Raw genomic sequence first — 16,564 nt, forward strand, 5'->3', positions numbered from 1 at the left:
TACTCCCAGGGGCAGCAGACAGGCCCATCCTGTGTATGTGTCTCCCAGCACTGATGTTACCCCCAGGGGCAGCAGACAGGCCCATCCTGTGTATGAGTCTCCCAGCACTATAATGCCCCCAGGGGCAGCAGACAGGCCCATCCTGTGTATGTGTCTACCAGCACTGATGTTACCCCCAGGGGCAGCAGACAGGCCCATCCTGTGTATGTGTCTCCCAGCACTATATTACCCCCAGGGGCAGCAGACAGGCCCATCCTGTGTATGTGTCTCCCAGCACTGATTTTACCCCCAGGGGCAGCAGACAGGCCCATCCTGTGTATGTGTCTCCCAGCACTATAATACCCCCAGGGGCAGCAGACAGGCCCATCCTGTGTATGAGTCTCCCAACACTATAATACCCCGAGGGGCATCAGACAGGCCCATCCTGTGTATGTGTCTCCCAGCACTATATTACCCCCAGGGGCAGCAGACAGGCCCATCCTGTGTATGTGTCTCCCAGCACATTGTTACCCCCAGAGGCAGCAGACAGGCCCATCCTGTGTATGTGTCTCCCAGCACATTGTTACCCCCAGAGGCAGCAGACAGACCCATCCTGTGTATGCGTCTCCCAGCACTATATTACCCCGAGGGGCATCAGACAGGCCCATCCTGTGTATGTGTCTCCCAGCACTATATTACCCCCAGGGGCAGCAGACAGGCCCATCCTGTGTATGCGTCTCCCAGCACATTGTTACCCCCAGGGGCAGCAGACAGGCGCATCCTGTGTATGTGTCTCCCAGCACTATATTACCCCCAGGGGCAGCAGACAGGCCCATCCTGTGTATGCGTCTCCCAGCACATTGTTACCCCCAGGGGCAGCAGACAGGCCCATCCTGTGTATGTGTCTCCCAGCACTATATTACCCCCAGGGGCAGCAGACAGGCCCATCCTGTGTATGTGTCTCCCAGCAGTTACCCTCAGCACCAGCAGATAGGCCCATCCTGTGTATGTGTCTCCCAGCACATTGTTACCCCCAGGGGCAGCAGACAGGCCCATCCTGTGTATGTGTCTCCCAGCACATTGTTACCCCCAGAGGCAGCAGACAGGCCCATCCTGTGTATGCGTCTCGCAGCACTATATTACCCCCAGGGGCAGCAGACAGGCCCATCCTGTGTACGTGTCTCCCAGCAGTTACCCTCAGCACCAGCAGATAGGCCCATGGTGCCTCCCAAACCCTGTGTGCAGTAGGAATGACGGGATCTCGCTCCCCCAGGGGTATCCATGCCGTTGCCAGGTAACCTGTGTGTGACTGTGACCACAGCAGAAGCCGAAACCAGAGACCTATTCTAGACGCCCGGCGGCATTGGGGTTAACAGTAAGGTCCCGCCCCGTCACGTGACTCGCGTCCTGCCAGTAGCCGCAGCCCTCGACAGTCCCCGCCCCCTGACGTCACGCCGCAGGCCCGGGCGCAGGCGCAGTCCGTGGTAAACAGACTCCTAAGGGAAGAGAGCCGCTGCCGCCGCCGCCGCTCTGTCTGCCGCCCGGAGCTCCCCTCGCCGCCGCCGGACAGCACCCAGCCGGGAGACGCCAGCCGGGAGAGAGGCCTCCCTCCGGTGCACCTTAGCCGCGCCCCCCGCCCTCATCTCGCGGTCCCGTTGTTCTCCTCGCTGAGGCGACTGGTTCCATCCGGTTCCCCGCGCCTGCGCACTGAGCTGTGGGCAGGAGGCTGACAAGATGGTGCAGAAGGATGGGCAGGCGGCAGCCGTCACCCCGGAGCCTGACACCGAGGTCGGGTCTAAGCTCCTGGGCCCCGAGCTGGTGGCCCCCCTGCCTACCGGAGAGGACACGGACAATGAGACCGAGACTGCCACCCGCCGGAGGTTCCTGTGCGGCGTGGTGGAGGGTAGGTGCCCCTGAGTGTGTGTGTCAGTCTCTGGAGCCGGCCACAGGTTCCCCGTCATATATAGCAGCGCACGAAAGTAGTTCGTGACGTCACGTCTGGTGGATGCTTGACAGCTGCGTCACTGCAAAACGGCAACATATATATGTTTATAGCAGGGATGTGCAACTTCAGGCTGCTGTGGAACTACTAATCCCAGCATGCCTTGCCACAGACATAGCATGCCGGCTTAGACGAAGGCAGGGCATGCTGGTATCTGTAGTTCTACTTCAGTGCCACAAATTGATTACCCCTGTATTATAGAGTCACCCCTGCATGGCTAGTACCCTGCATGTATATGGTTAGAGGAGGAAAGTCGTAATTTCAGGGTTAAGGCCCCCATACACTGATTGGGCCCAATTCCGGTGGATTGGGATGAGTAATAGGGTGAATTTGGCCCAAATAGCATGTGTGTGACACCCAATCCGATGCACGGTTCTGTTGGCATTGGAACGGAGCCGAAGATCATACATGCTGCATATAAATTCTCTGGGTCGGACCCCCTCCTGGCAGCAGGGAATGGGGATCTCATGCGATACATCTGGTGTGTTATAGGGTTCCGACAGTCGGGATCCCGAAGTTATTAGCCAGACGTCGGGATCCCGACTGGCCGGACTCAGACAGCTTGACGAGCGCAACAAAGCCCCATGTGGGCATGGTGGCTCGCTACGCTCGCCACCTATTCTATTCTCCCTCTATGGGGGTCGTGGACCCCAACGAGGGAGAATAGCCGGTGGCCATCGGGAACCCGTCTCTCAGTATTTTAACAGTCCGGATCCCGACGTCGGGTAAATGACTGCCGGGATCCCGTCTGGCACCCGATACATCATGTGCAGTAGTACTGCATGCGATCCTTCTACCTGGGAAGGTCCCGGGTGGTTCTAAGGGGATTGGATACAAATTCTCTTACAAGTCACATGGTGTATGGGGGGGGGGGGGGGGCCTTAACTGTGTGCCCCTCAACCTCTCTATAACCCCCCACTGACAACCAACCCAGCCTGCAGTGCCACTACCCTGCATGTATATGGTTATAGCAGGTATGTAATAAGGGCCGGTTAGTTGTGCCCATTATTATTACATTTTATGTATAATTAGCTACAAAAGGTTGACTGCGCCGAACATATGACACAAATTAGAACAATATAGGATGCACAGAACTCAACATAACAGTAACCGAAAAACTAAAGGCGAGCATAGGTTACAATCAGCAGCACAATTCTCATACCCAATACAGCTTAGATGTAGGGAAGCAAATGAGTTGTCTGTACTACCAGGGACGGGTTGTCTTTGGTAGAGATGAACGATATTAAGGGGTAGATGTTTGAAGCAGTGATAAAGTGGTACTTTATCACCGGCCAATCAGCTCCTGACTGTTAAGTTACAAGCTGGGTTTAAAAAGGAACAGTCAGGAGCTGATTGGCCGGTGATAAAGTACCAGGCACTTCATCACTTCTCCCTTATCACTGCTTCATACATCAACCCCTGAGTGAGAAGAGATGCGTACAGGTTGAGTATCCCTTATCCGAAATGCTCGGGACCGCGAGCATTTCGGATAGGGGAATTTTCCGGTTTTTGGAATATTTTTTCCCAGCCATACTTACCTGTCCCCGGGCGTCCCTCGACGTCACCGGCGCGCGCGCACACTCGCGCAATGCATTCCTGGGACCGCTGGAGACCCTGGAGAAGATGCCGGAGGCCTGCTGTGGACGCCCGGGGACTTGGTAAGTATGAAAAGAGGGTTAGGGGTTAAAAAAAAAAAAAAAAAAAAAAAATTTGAATGATTCCAAAAACCACGGTTTTTGGAATAATTCGGATAAGGGATGTCCGGATACTCAACCTGTATATGGTTATTATCCGTTCTAGCAGGCAGGTACTATGGATTTTATAAGTGGTGCACTGCTCCATCACCCCGTCCATGCCAATAAGCTGCATTTGTGGCTAAAGTAGGTGCGTAATCTTGCCCATATAAGTAACTGTTAAACCCTCACTCTCTCTATAGCGAAATCCATATAAGTCATTTCTGCCCCTCACTATTGTGTCCTTTACTGACCCTTACATGCACATTTATTCCTAGAGCAAGGATGATAGTGCAGACATGTTATACGGCCTGATAAGTATCAGACCTCTGTTAGTGGTATATAATGTCCTGGAAGGCTTGTTCTCTAACCCTCCGTCCTGCTGCAGCAAGCTATGTATATATTATATAGTATGTATTTATCTACCAGCTTTGTGTAATTGTTATGGGAGCGGCGACGGCTGCTGCTACAGTACGATGCATCCAGCTGCTCTCTCGGTATATTCTGAATTGGGCAGACACCGCTCCCTCCCGCTGCTAGAGGAGGCGCAGGGCTCGCTGAGAACTGAAATAACCTCTGTCGTATAAATTGTGCCTCGTACAAAAGGGGCCGGTGTTCTGCATGTGCTAGATAGTCCTCTCGCAGCAGCAAACAGAGCACAAACAATGTAACATGATTCACTGGCGAGAGCAGTGAGAGAACACAGGATGCATCCACATTGGGCTTTCCGCTTATTGCACCGCTTACAGCTCTGGTCGTAGGGTTCGTACGGCTACTAGTTGCAAATGATATAAATGAAGAAAACTGCGGGTGACCAATCACACCTTGCAGAGCAATAAATCACCAATAAATCCGCTTCTTGCTGCAATTTTATAGGCTGTTTAAAAATGACTTTCTCTCCCCTCCCTCCAAAGTTTTATACATACCTCACTGTGTATGACCATGCTGAGCAGACTGAATGGTTTATACCCATCTCGGCTTTTTTGTGTGCACCAGACCTCATTCACACATGGGGCCGGAAGTAATATGGTGCAAATCCGGAGGCTGTGTGGGATGCCGGACGAACTTGAAGCTGCTGTGTGTGTTGTTTTTTTGTAATTAATGGGGCAGTCCTTTACGGATCATAGTTTTTGCCATGTAATTGACTGCCCCTTTGAAAAAATAAATAAAGTAAGCCTCTTATGGTGACATGTCAACATCCCATCCGATATCATCTTTTGGTGGCCAAAGTGCTTTATTTTTTTCCCCAGCACCCGATGTCACCTGACCTCTGCTATTCCACATCGGTGTAGTGCAGCGCTGTGCAGGATCGCTGGCGGACAGTGGGGGGTCAGCAGTGGCAGAACACTGGGCGCCCCACCAGCGCTGCTGCCGCCAATCACATTGCGAGTGATTGCATGTATTTAAAAACCACATGTGATCGCTCATGCAATTCGATAGATATTATGTACAGCACATAATATCTATCGGTGCGACATACAACCGCCTGGCCCGTGCTTTGCGTCAGGTGACCGATTTGACGTGCATACAATTTTACGATTTATCGCACAGATGAAAGGATTGTATGCAATATCGCTCTAGTGTATGGGCACTATAAGTTTGATCACTTAGAAATGAAGCACAAATCGCTCCGTGTGTACACCCCATAGTGGTGGTCCGCGCATCGCCTGCTCAGATCTTTAGCACATGCAGGAAAAAATCTAGATAGGTCGCCTAACATGTGCATAAATAATACTGGTTAGCACAGATCGCTCAGCACACATTGCTGTGTGTATGGGCGATCTAGCCACGGGAAGCTCAAGGGGAATCGCCTACACTAGATCCCTTAGCTCACATTGCTAAGCTGAAATCACCCCATGTGTATGGGGATTAAGGGGCCCAGTGTTCCCGCTAGGCTGTTTTAGCCCCGACTCCTTGCATGGGGAAGCCCAGTGCCGCCTTAGATGGCGCTTCCCCGGCATCACGGAAACTTTGGCAGGGCTGTGCCCGCCCCCTTTAGTGACGGCAGCGGCCGGGCCCGCCCCTTCTCATGATGCAGTGGCCCGGGCACGCCCCTTTTGTGACGTCGGCGGCCCGGGACCGCCCACAATGTGCCGTCGGCAGGCCCGGTACGCCCCCCTTGTGCTGCCACCGTGCAGCGGTGCCCTGCCCGGGAAAATTTCTACAAGGAACACTAGGGCCCCTGAATGATTGTCGGTGAGAGATATATTTTCCTTTGTGCATCTGGCTTCCTGTCCTTAAATCAGGGCTTGACAAATTTCTTTAAAATCTAGGAGCAGGATGAAAAAGTAGGAGCCAGACAAACTAAAAATAGGGACAGTGCGTGCCAAAGCCGCGCACCAAAAATTTACACTGGAATGCCTTTTACAAATGTCACATAACCCATTACATGTTATACCACATGCCATAATGCCCATTATACATTATGCCACACACCGTAATACCTATGACATATTACACCACATTTCTTCTACCATCATATTTTGGAACTTCATAACCTGTGCACCGGTCTAATTTCGCTATCCCCCTTTTCCCAAAAAACATATTACACCATACGCCATAATGCCCATTACATATACCAAACACTGTAATGCCCATCACATATAATACCAAATGTCGTAATGACTATTACATATTATGCGACATATGGGTTCTTCCTTAGTTTGGTGCTGTACGCGGATGCGTTCTTTAGGCAGCCCAAGCAGCCTGTACTGTGAGAGGGGTTGATATGGCAGCCTGCAGAGCCTCTTCTCTCTGACACATATTGTGCTGCAGCCTGCAGAGCCTCTCCTCCCTAACACATATTGTGCTGCAGCCTGCAGAGCCTCTCCTGACACATATTGTGCTGCAGCCTGCAGAGCCCATTCTCTGACGCATATTGTGCTGCAGCCCGCAGAGCTTCTCCTCCTGACCCTGACACACACTGTGCTTAGTACCTGGTCCCCTCAGCAGAAGCTCCCCCTCTCAGGAGTCTCAGCCTCTGGTCATGTGTTGGAGCAAGGCCTCCCTGCCAGTGCCGCGGCTGGGAATGGAGGAGTGTCTGAGATCTCCCCCTGCGCTTAGCACAGAGCAGAGGTGGACAAGGACCTGCAGTGCAGTCTGTGCCGCCGGGTGCACTCTCTCCAGCGGGTAGTGACGGAAAGAGCAGCACAAACAGGCAGGCTTTGGGTGTCTGACAGTGCAGCCGGGTGAGAGTTGCGCCGGAGGAAGGGGCTTCTGGCTGCCTAAGGGGCGGCTATCGGGAGTGGGCAGCTCTGTTGTGCGGCAGTGGGATCGCCTCTGGTGCTCGGCAGTGAGGCGGCTCAGTTCTCCGCAGAGCTTCCAGGGTAGGCACGAGCAGCTAGAGGGCTGGACATCGAAACTAGCTCTCATACCGCCAGATAGATTGAAAGCCCCTCTGTCTGGCTGTTACCACAAGTGCACCCCTCCATGACCAGATTCTGCTTCCTCCCCAAGAAAATCTGGTCGCCAGGAAGCAGAATCTGGTCGCCGTGGCGACCTGGCCCCCGGGGTTTGTCGAGCCCTGCCTTAAATCCAGTTTAAGCGCATAGCCCAAGATGGCTGATAAGGTGGAAATATGCAGCTTTGTCACCTGTTGGAAAACTTTCCTGAATGTTGTGATCACTCCGTAATGTAAGACAACTTGTGTTTGTAGCATTTTTTTTAAAGGGAAATCCTTTATTAAAAGTGTAGAAAATGAATATAGTGTTGGGTAATGGTTTATATTTATAATATTGGCGCAGGAAGCACTTAAATGCCCACAGTGGCCCTTATTCTGGTTCACTCGCAAAGGCAAATTCCTTCTCAAATGGAAAGACTGCACATCGGGGGCAGCGCAACGAAGCCCCTTGCGGGTTTACTGCACTCATCACGCTGCGGGCACAGTGGCTCGCTGCGCTCGCAACCTATTTTATTCTCCCTCTATGGGAGTCATGGACCCCCCACGAGGGAGCATTCAGCATTCCGACATCGGGGTAATGACTGTCGGGGTGCCGTCCGTCACCCGTGTAGGCAGATGCCTCGCTGGTTGCAGAACGTGTCCCCTATACATATGAAACCATTTTCCCAGTGTCCTATTTGAATCATGCACTATAAAACCAATGAACAATTCAGGGAAAAAAGCTAATTACATATCACAGGCAAAACCTTTTCATATCGTCCGGAACTAAAGGTCGTTAGGGTGGATTAAAGGTTTTCGGTGGAAACGGTAATTGGACGTATAATAGATTTTCGCTGAGTATTGCAGGTTTTCACTTTCCTGCTAGCTGAATAGTGTCAAAGCTCATTAATGGCAAATTGCACTTTGGATCTGAAAGCTGCCAGCTATAATGTATTATGTATCGTGCGGAGTAAGGACGTTGTATTTGTCCTAACTGGTAGGTGTGAAGTAAATGACGTGATTTATAGTAGTGTGGCTGGGCAGCTGAAACGTTCTTCGTATCATTGCCAGCTGAAGACCAGTGTTTGGTAATGCCTCATTATTACCTGGCAGACTGGAGTCCTTTAATACCCCGTTCTCACTGCAGGCAAATTCCCGGGTCTAGCATGTCGACCCGGAAATTTGCCTTTTAACACAGGTTTTTTTGCAGTGTGAACGGGTCGCATACCCGGATCTCATACACGGGTAAAACCCTTCTTTTTACCCGTGTTTGAGATCTGGGTATGCAGACACTGGTTGACCCGTTCTCACTGCATTAAAAACCAGTGTTAAAAGGCAAATTACCGGATAGAACTTCTTCACCCGGAAATTTGCCTTGCGGTGAAAACGGGGGTCCGTCCCTGCAGTCCCCGGCATTTTAATGCCGGGCAAAAGCTGTGTATTTCTCACTCGCAGTGACAACACAGTATTACTTGCAGATAAACAGAGTCTCAATAATAGGTCCCTTATTTGTAGTTTAGTGTTATTTTGTGTAACCGGTAGCATCAGTGCCTCACCGCACTCAGGTCTTGTGTTCAATCCCCGCCAGGGCCCTAACTATTGTGTTTGTATGTTCTCCCTTTGCTTATGTGGGTTTATTCCAGTTACAAAGACTTCATCCTAATGGCTCCTGACAAACTTAACCCTAGTGTATGTGGCATTGTATATAGGGGGGTGATTCAGGTTGGTTTTCAAAACCAACTCCTTCTTTAATGGACAAAACCATGCTGCACTGCAGGTGGGGCTGTAACATGTGCAGAGATAATTAGATTTGGGTTAGTTATTTTGTTTCCATGCAGGGTAAATACTGGCTGCTTTATTTTTACACTGCAATATGAATTTCAGTTGGAACACACCCCACCAAAATCCAACTCTCTCTGCACATGTTACATCTGCCCCACCTGCAGTGCACATGGTATTGTCCATTAAAAAAGGAGCTTGCTTTTGCAAATCAAATAAAACCATAAAACAATGGTTGGCTTGATTAGCACTAATTTAAATATACGGTTATCTACGAGTGACCAATACAGTAAGAACGCAAACTTTTTTTTTTTTTTTTCCTCTTCGTGTGACCTGTGTGCTGTACAAGTCTTATTACAGATTTAAAGTAAATGAAGCCAACAAGAACATTTATTTGGGAATTAATTGTTGATGATTGCTGCATATAACACATTCATGGCACATTCAGACTTTTCAGCAGCATAATCAGTACCCAGACCCCACTCAGGATACACGATCACACAGTGCTGCCCGACATTACTAGCCAATGATTAAAGGTTTTTTTTTTTTTAACTACTATGATCAAACCCACTTTTTTGGTTGGTATTCCCGTACAGCTCTATCAGCATCTGTGTCAGACTCCCTATATATAAACAGATGCTCATACATCTTACTTCTGTCTGCACAGGATTCTATGGACGTCCATGGACTATGGAGCAAAGGAAAGAACTCTTTAGAAGGTTAGTAATGTTTCAGGCAAACTGCCTAATGTGTCATTTAGCTGTCTACTATGAGGGTTTATATTAAAGTACACTTGAAAATGACGTCTTGCTAACAATCCGGAGCATATGAAGTCCTTTTCCTTCTTAAGTGGACATTTGGAGTTGTCAAAGCCCCTCCCAGATTAACGTCTAATTTCTGGAACGGGAACTCATGCCATGGACCTTGGAAAACACCAGTGTTCTTGTGAAAGCCCGTCTGAGCATGGCTGTGATTGGTCGAGCATTTGTATTGATATTTCACTTATCGGTACTTATGTGTTATCTGGGCGCCCAATTTTTTCATTGCATGCCACTACTTAAGGCATGCGATGCGATTTATCATTGTAAAGACCCGATTTTTAATTGTATAGTCACCCATGGGTGATTTCATACCCCCACTATCCAACTACGCATGGAGTTGATTTTATATAGTGTGGCGAGCGCGAAGCATGGCGAGGGGACGCAGAATACTTTACATGTATTCTGCATCCCCTCGCGGGGCTCGCCGCGCTTCGGACTCGGTGGCTCGCTGCGCTCGCCACACTATATAAAATCAGCTCCATGCGTAGTTGGATAGTGGGGGTATGAAATCACCCATGGGTGACTGTACAATTAAAAATCGGGTCTTTACAATGAAAAATCGCATCGCATGAATTGTATGCCACTATATTGCATGCGATGAAAAAATCGGGCACCCAGATATTACATAAGTACCCACTTATCCCATACCAAAGCTTCAGTTGGTGTAATGCACAGCATGGTTGGTGTAATGGAAAGCATTACTGCTCACGGCACTGGGGTTTTCTGTGGCTCCTGTTTAAGCATTATGTGTTTTGCAAGTGGAGATACTGCTTAATGCTTTTATGCTTGTCATTGTGCTGTCTTCCATAGGCTTCAGAAGTGGGGTCTGAACACATACCTGTATGCACCAAAAGATGACTACAAGCATAGAATGTTTTGGAGAGAGATGTACTCCGTGGAAGAAGCCGGTAATGACTCCTCTATATCCATTGTGCTCCTTTAGGCTTTCCATGTGTTAGCACCAGTGGGGTCTAAACATGGCAATAGAATACGGTCTCCCTGCTCTATGGGCACGGGTGTGGTATGATTCTCCGACAGTCGGGATCCCGACTGCCTGGTCTCAGACAGCGTGGCCAGCGCAACAAAGCCCCTTGCTATTCTATTCTCCCTCTAAGGGGGTCGTGGACCCCCACGAGGGAAAATAGCCGACGGTCGTCGGGAACTCGGCTGTCGGTGTTTTAACAGTCGGGTTAATGACTGTCAAGACCCCGTCCGGCACCCATGGGCACTGCCTACTGTGGAAGATGCAGTTGTCTGCAATTTAGATTGCACTGAGCCATACTGTCTGACAACAAGCTCATTAAAATGATGGAGGAAAGCATCCATGAGAGATTGTAATATTACCAATATAAAGATGCTAATAACCAAATTATTATTATTATTTTTTTTCCAGATCAGCTCATGACCTTGATCTCTGCTGCTAAAGAGTTTGGAATTGAGTTTGTCTATGCCATATCTCCAGGGCTTGACATAACCTTCTCCAACCAGAAGGAAGTGTCCACACTGAAACGCAAGTTAGACCAGGTATGTGTGTAGCGTCATCGCCTCCAGAAGCACCGTCGCTGCTCTACTTTATCATGTAATATTTACTGTATAGGTTTGTGTGCCTTTAAGGGAAGCTTGTCCAAACTGTGGCCCTCCAGCTGTTGTGAAACTACACATCCCAGCATGCCTTGTCATCGTTTTAGCATTCCCTAATAGCTAAACTGTGGCAAGGCATGATGGGACTTGTAGTTTCACAACAGCTGGAGGGCCATAGTTTCGACATCCCTGCTTTAAGGTATATGGTATGATTTGTTATCACTTGTGATCATTCAGACCTTTGGAAACCATTGCACTGTAACGATATAGCAGTCTAATTAGCTATTAATATTAACATGGAGCAAATACCAATCAAATCAGAAATGTACTTTTCACATTATTAGACTAATCTGGTATTTTTAGTGACTATGGCTTACAGCAGATGTTGCCTGTTTATATCATGCTGTTATAGGATACCTGTTAATTTTAGAATTAGTTGTCCGATCGCCATGGTTGTGGGCTAGTTATAATCTAAGCGGGGAGGCATTGGGTAATTCAGAACTTGAAAAGGATCTAGGAGTCCAAATAGATAACAAATTGGGGTGCAGTGCTCAATATCATTCAGCAACTAACAAGGCAAATAGAAAACTGGCATGTATAAAAATGGAAACTAGGAACTCGAAGGTAGTTATGTCACTGTACAAAGCATTGGTTAGAACACATATAGAATATGGAGTACAATTCTGGGTCCCGCACTATATAAAGGACATCATAGAACTGGAAAATATCCAAAGAAGAGCAACACAGCTAATAAAGGGAATGGAGAATTTAAGCTATGAGGACAGATTGAACAAATTGGGATTGTTTACACTAGAGAAGAGATGATTTAGGGGGGACATGCCTAACATGTACAAATATATCAGGGGACAATATAAGGAAGTGTCCAGTGCACTTTTTAATACAAGGAAGGACTCTAGGACACGTGGGCATGAGTTTAGATTAGAAGAGAAAAGATTTTGTTCCCTTAGAAAGAAAAAATATTTCACGGTCAGGGCAGCTAAGCTATGGAACTCTCTTCCTGGTGAGGTGGTGTCGGCAGACACAATAAATACGTTTAAAATATGGTTAGACAAACATTTATTGAGTAAAAACATCCAGGGGTACAATTAAGAAAAACAATCTGTCTTCAAAAATAAAATATCAGTATTCACTACTTAAGGGTTAAGCTAATAAACCAAGGTTGAACTAGATGGACGCAAGTCCTTTTTTTTTTTCCAGCCTAAACCACTATGTAATTGTTCTCCCAAATCCAAAGACTAACCTTTTCTCATGAGTCCCTATAGGGGACACACATACTTTGCAGACAGAACGTTCTACACCCCCATAGTCCTGATTTATTTTAAATGTGCCTTGTATGTAAATGCTCTATATAGTGAACTCATCATCATTTGTCTCCTAAGGCAGGGGTTCTCAAACTCTGTCCTCAGGACCCCACACATTTCACATTTTCCAGGTCACCCGACAGGTGCACGCATTACTGTCTCACACATTTTAAAGGATCCACAGATGGAGCTAATTATGTCACTTGTGATTCTGTGAGACCTGCAAAACATGCACTGTGGGGGGTCCAGAGACCGAGTTTGAGAACCTGTGTTCTAGGTGCTTATGGCTCCTGGGTATGCGTAGCAGCCAGGCCTGTGGGGAGATGTATGAAGCAGGAAAAAAGGGTGGAGAAGATGCCCATGCTACTTAGAATTTTGTAGGATGTGCTTGATAAATGTCACTAGAGTGCTGTTTGGTTGCCGTAGGCCTCTTCTCCTCTTGCTCACTTCTCCACTCTTCTTGCTGCTTCATACATCTTACCCCCCCCCCCCCCCCCATTTGTATTCCTATTCTGCAACATCTATGATTTGTTTCCCTCATTTTCAGGTCACACAGTTTGGGTGCAAGTCGTTTGCCCTCCTCTTTGACGACATTGACCACAATATGTGCCCAGCAGACAAGGAGGCTTTTAGCTCTTTCGCTCACGCACAAGTGTCAATAACTAATGAGATTTATCAGTACTTAAGTGAACCGGAAACCTTTCTCTTCTGTCCTACAGGTAACTTCCCACAACCAATGTCTCTCCTTCAGTTTGTAGCAATGATAACAGGGTTAGCCTGGTTCATTAGGTTTCACTTGCAGGCACATAGGCATGCCAGGGCTAGCCAGGTCACAGGATACACATAGTCAGGCCAAAGAGACCAGATTTCTGCTTGATCAGCAGCGAGACTTTCCATTTGTAGGATACCCAATAGGCCAGGTCTGACTTGCTTGTAAGCTCTACACCTATTTGACACACAGGTAAAGGGTTATTAGTTTGATTTTCACCACTGACAGTCACTATACAGAGTAACACACAGTCCGGATAGTTACACCCCTGGTGAATTTGTAGTGCAGGAGCCGGAACTACCATGTAAGTAGCATACTACTGTAAGGTGAGCAGTATACTTGCAGCATTGTCCTTCAATGACTCCATATGGGGCTTGCTGAAATATTCGCCACTGGCTGCAGTAGGAGCCTGTGGTTCCGTGCTCTTTGCAGAGAATAAGGGCTGGTAAGTGTGTATTGTGGAGGTTACCATCTGAAACCATATTCATTTCCATGCAGCCAATTGCCTATTCCTAGAACCATGTGACCGAAGCTGATTGGTTGATATTGTCACGGTCTCCTTGGTGTGATATAGCTCCTCCCGTTTGTGTAGTACTAATGGATAATGACCATGATCTTCTGTTTTTTTGTTTTTTTAGAATATTGTGGAACATTTTGTTACCCAAATGTCGCTCAATCCCCCTACCTCCGAACAGTTGGCGAGAAGCTGCTTCCTAACATAGATGTTCTCTGGACAGGTAAGAGGGGGGGTTTGTACCATCCATCGGACATTCCATGGGCCCAGCATGATCGGTCCTTTTTATCACTGCAGCATAGTGTAAGCTTTGGTTAATGATAACAACAATGCTTGGTGACTATTGTCCAGCGTGTACACACATAGCCAGAAGTGGGCAGCAGAAGGTGTCCGTGGTGGGAACCTGGGAGAAGCGGTTCCCAGTGCTGTCGTAGGGGCCTGGCGGTGGGAGTGAGTTACTTGTCCACTGTGCATTGGGGAGTAATCGGTAACCAGCTGAGTGGGAATCCAGAGAGGCTGGAAGGGAATCCCGAACAGTGGTAACTTCGCTTACTCCGGGACTAGTAACCACCCTAGTAGAATACGGTCAGTGTCAAAAATCTGTGATCAACTGATGTAACAAGGTCATGTGATCACAGGCGGGAACTGCAGAATCCTTCATCATAAGAAACCATTAGCTTTTGCTCCTCAAATATAAAGTAGCCATAGGACCAGTCCTAGAATTCCCAGAATACCTCAAAGGGGCAGTTTAAGAAGCATTCCAACTTTTCTTTTAAAATGATGGATATCTGGCTAGGACCAATTAGGTGCTTACGTTCCCCCCACTCTGCTGTCTGTATGCTGTGTCCAAGCATTAGCTGCTGCTACCAAAAACTTAGATCACCAGAAGAGATTCTTATTGAAATTATATGGACTGGGTTCTTATTTTAATCTATTCCTGCTTTCTGGTGTCCACATGTATTTTTGTGACTCGCTTTGCCAATGTTGCCTTCCTGGCTGAGTCTATGAACCAGTACAATCTGATAGCAGACACTTCTTCTTGGTTCTAAAGTGGTAGGTAGACCCTAGAGACACCAGTTTCCTGCATTAGGGCTTGTTGCCCATCACTCTGCCCATGGTGGTCTGCTCAGAGGTCCATCTTACTGATAAATATTCTGACACACAGACTAAGTAAGTACTTTTATTGCTTTTAACGAACTAGCTGTCATTGTCCTGATGGGCAGTGCCTCACCAGTGCCTTATTTGAGCCATCAGGAAAGTTAATGCCTCCTTGTATAAGGTGAACCTCTACACTCCTTAGTTTGTCATCACCTGGTCTAGACAAAGCAGTCAGTTCAACCCAGCGTTCTTCAGGACTTACCTGAGATTCAAATCTCAAATAAAGCTACTACAGGGTTGAAGACCGATATTGTGTTTCTATAAGCTACCGGTTCTTCCACGGTTCTAGAAAATTTGTTCTTGATAGATCAAGAAAGATTTTCCGGTACTTGTTTCCTAGCACGGCCACACCGATTTACATCGGGGTGGTCGTGTCGGAAAAATCGGGTCGATCGCATCGCATGCGATTTGGTCGCATGCGATGCGATCGACGCGACCGACCGATTTTCAACCCGATTTTTTTCATTGAATGAAATGTAAATCTGGTCCCTGGGACCCGATTTTACATTGGATTCAATGTAAAATATTCCCAACCCCCCCCCCCCCCCCCCCCCCAAATTTAACGGCGTAAACCACCACCCCACGATGGACGCCAACCCGAAGCGTGGCGAGCGGCGGCGGTGCGCGTCCTCCGACCTTTTCATTCCCCTACTATCCACATCGGCGTGGAGTTGAGAATAGAATAGTGTGGCGAGCCACCGAGCCCGAAGCGTGGCGAGCGCACGCGTATACCTGTGAAGTTATACGCGTCCCCTCGCGGGGCTCGCCACGCTTCGGGCTCGGTGGCTCGCTGCGCTCGCCGCACTATTCTATTCTCAACTCCACGCCGACGTGGATAGTAGGGGAATGAAAAGGTCGTAGGACGCGCACCACCGCCCCTCGCGGGCACGCTGCGCTCGCCACGCTTCGGGTTGGCGTCTATCGTGGGGTGACGACGGGGACATCTATAATGTGAAATGGGTCATATTGGCCCATTTCACATTTTTCACATTTTCTCACGATTTCAATGTTAAAAAATATTTTAACATTGAAGCCTATGGAAAAATCGGGGGCATCGCGTCGGGACCAATGTTAATGGTCCCGACCGACGCGATGCCCCCGATATTTTACCTTTCCCGACACGATTTCAATGTTAAAATATTTTTTAACATTGAAGCCTATGTAAAAATCGGGGGCATCGCGTCGGTCGCGTCGGGACCAATGTTAATGGTCCCGACCGACGCGATGCCCCCGATATTGTGTCCTAGCCGGCAAAATGGACCTGATTTCAAAGGAAATCGGGTCCATCGTATGGATCGTGTACCTTAACTTAAAGGTACATGATCCATAAGATTGTGGCCGTGCTAGGAAACAAGTACCGATTTTCCTTTCTTGGATGTGGTGTTGTCCTATTTTACTGTCCATCACACACGTTTGATGTGATCACCACTTCAATGGCCATTGGCAGGCCGTGACCAGTATTTGTTGATCCAACCAGATGGTACAGTTTCTAATCTCAGAACTGGCTACCCGAGCTGCCGTTTCAGG

General features: G+C 48.3%; 1 protein-coding gene across 1 annotated transcript in view; it reads left to right on the plus strand.

Moving 5' to 3' along the window:
* Positions 1–1,432: 1,432 nt before the first annotated feature.
* OGA (O-GlcNAcase) overlaps positions 1,433–16,564 on the plus strand; it is a 39,256-nt gene continuing 24,124 nt past the window's right edge. Inside the window, exons 1-6 of the mRNA XM_083149652.1 lie at positions 1,433–1,882; positions 9,540–9,591; positions 10,504–10,601; positions 11,087–11,217; positions 13,144–13,315; positions 14,004–14,102. Coding sequence (XP_083005778.1) covers positions 1,714–1,882; positions 9,540–9,591; positions 10,504–10,601; positions 11,087–11,217; positions 13,144–13,315; positions 14,004–14,102 — 721 coding nt within the window. The 5' untranslated portion in view covers positions 1,433–1,713. The remainder of the gene's footprint in view (positions 1,883–9,539; positions 9,592–10,503; positions 10,602–11,086; positions 11,218–13,143; positions 13,316–14,003; positions 14,103–16,564) is intronic.

Source organism: Crinia signifera, chromosome 6 (assembly GCF_055691185.1).
Source record: "Crinia signifera chromosome 6, ASM5569118v1, whole genome shotgun sequence".
Taxonomy (NCBI): domain Eukaryota; kingdom Metazoa; phylum Chordata; class Amphibia; order Anura; family Myobatrachidae; genus Crinia; species Crinia signifera.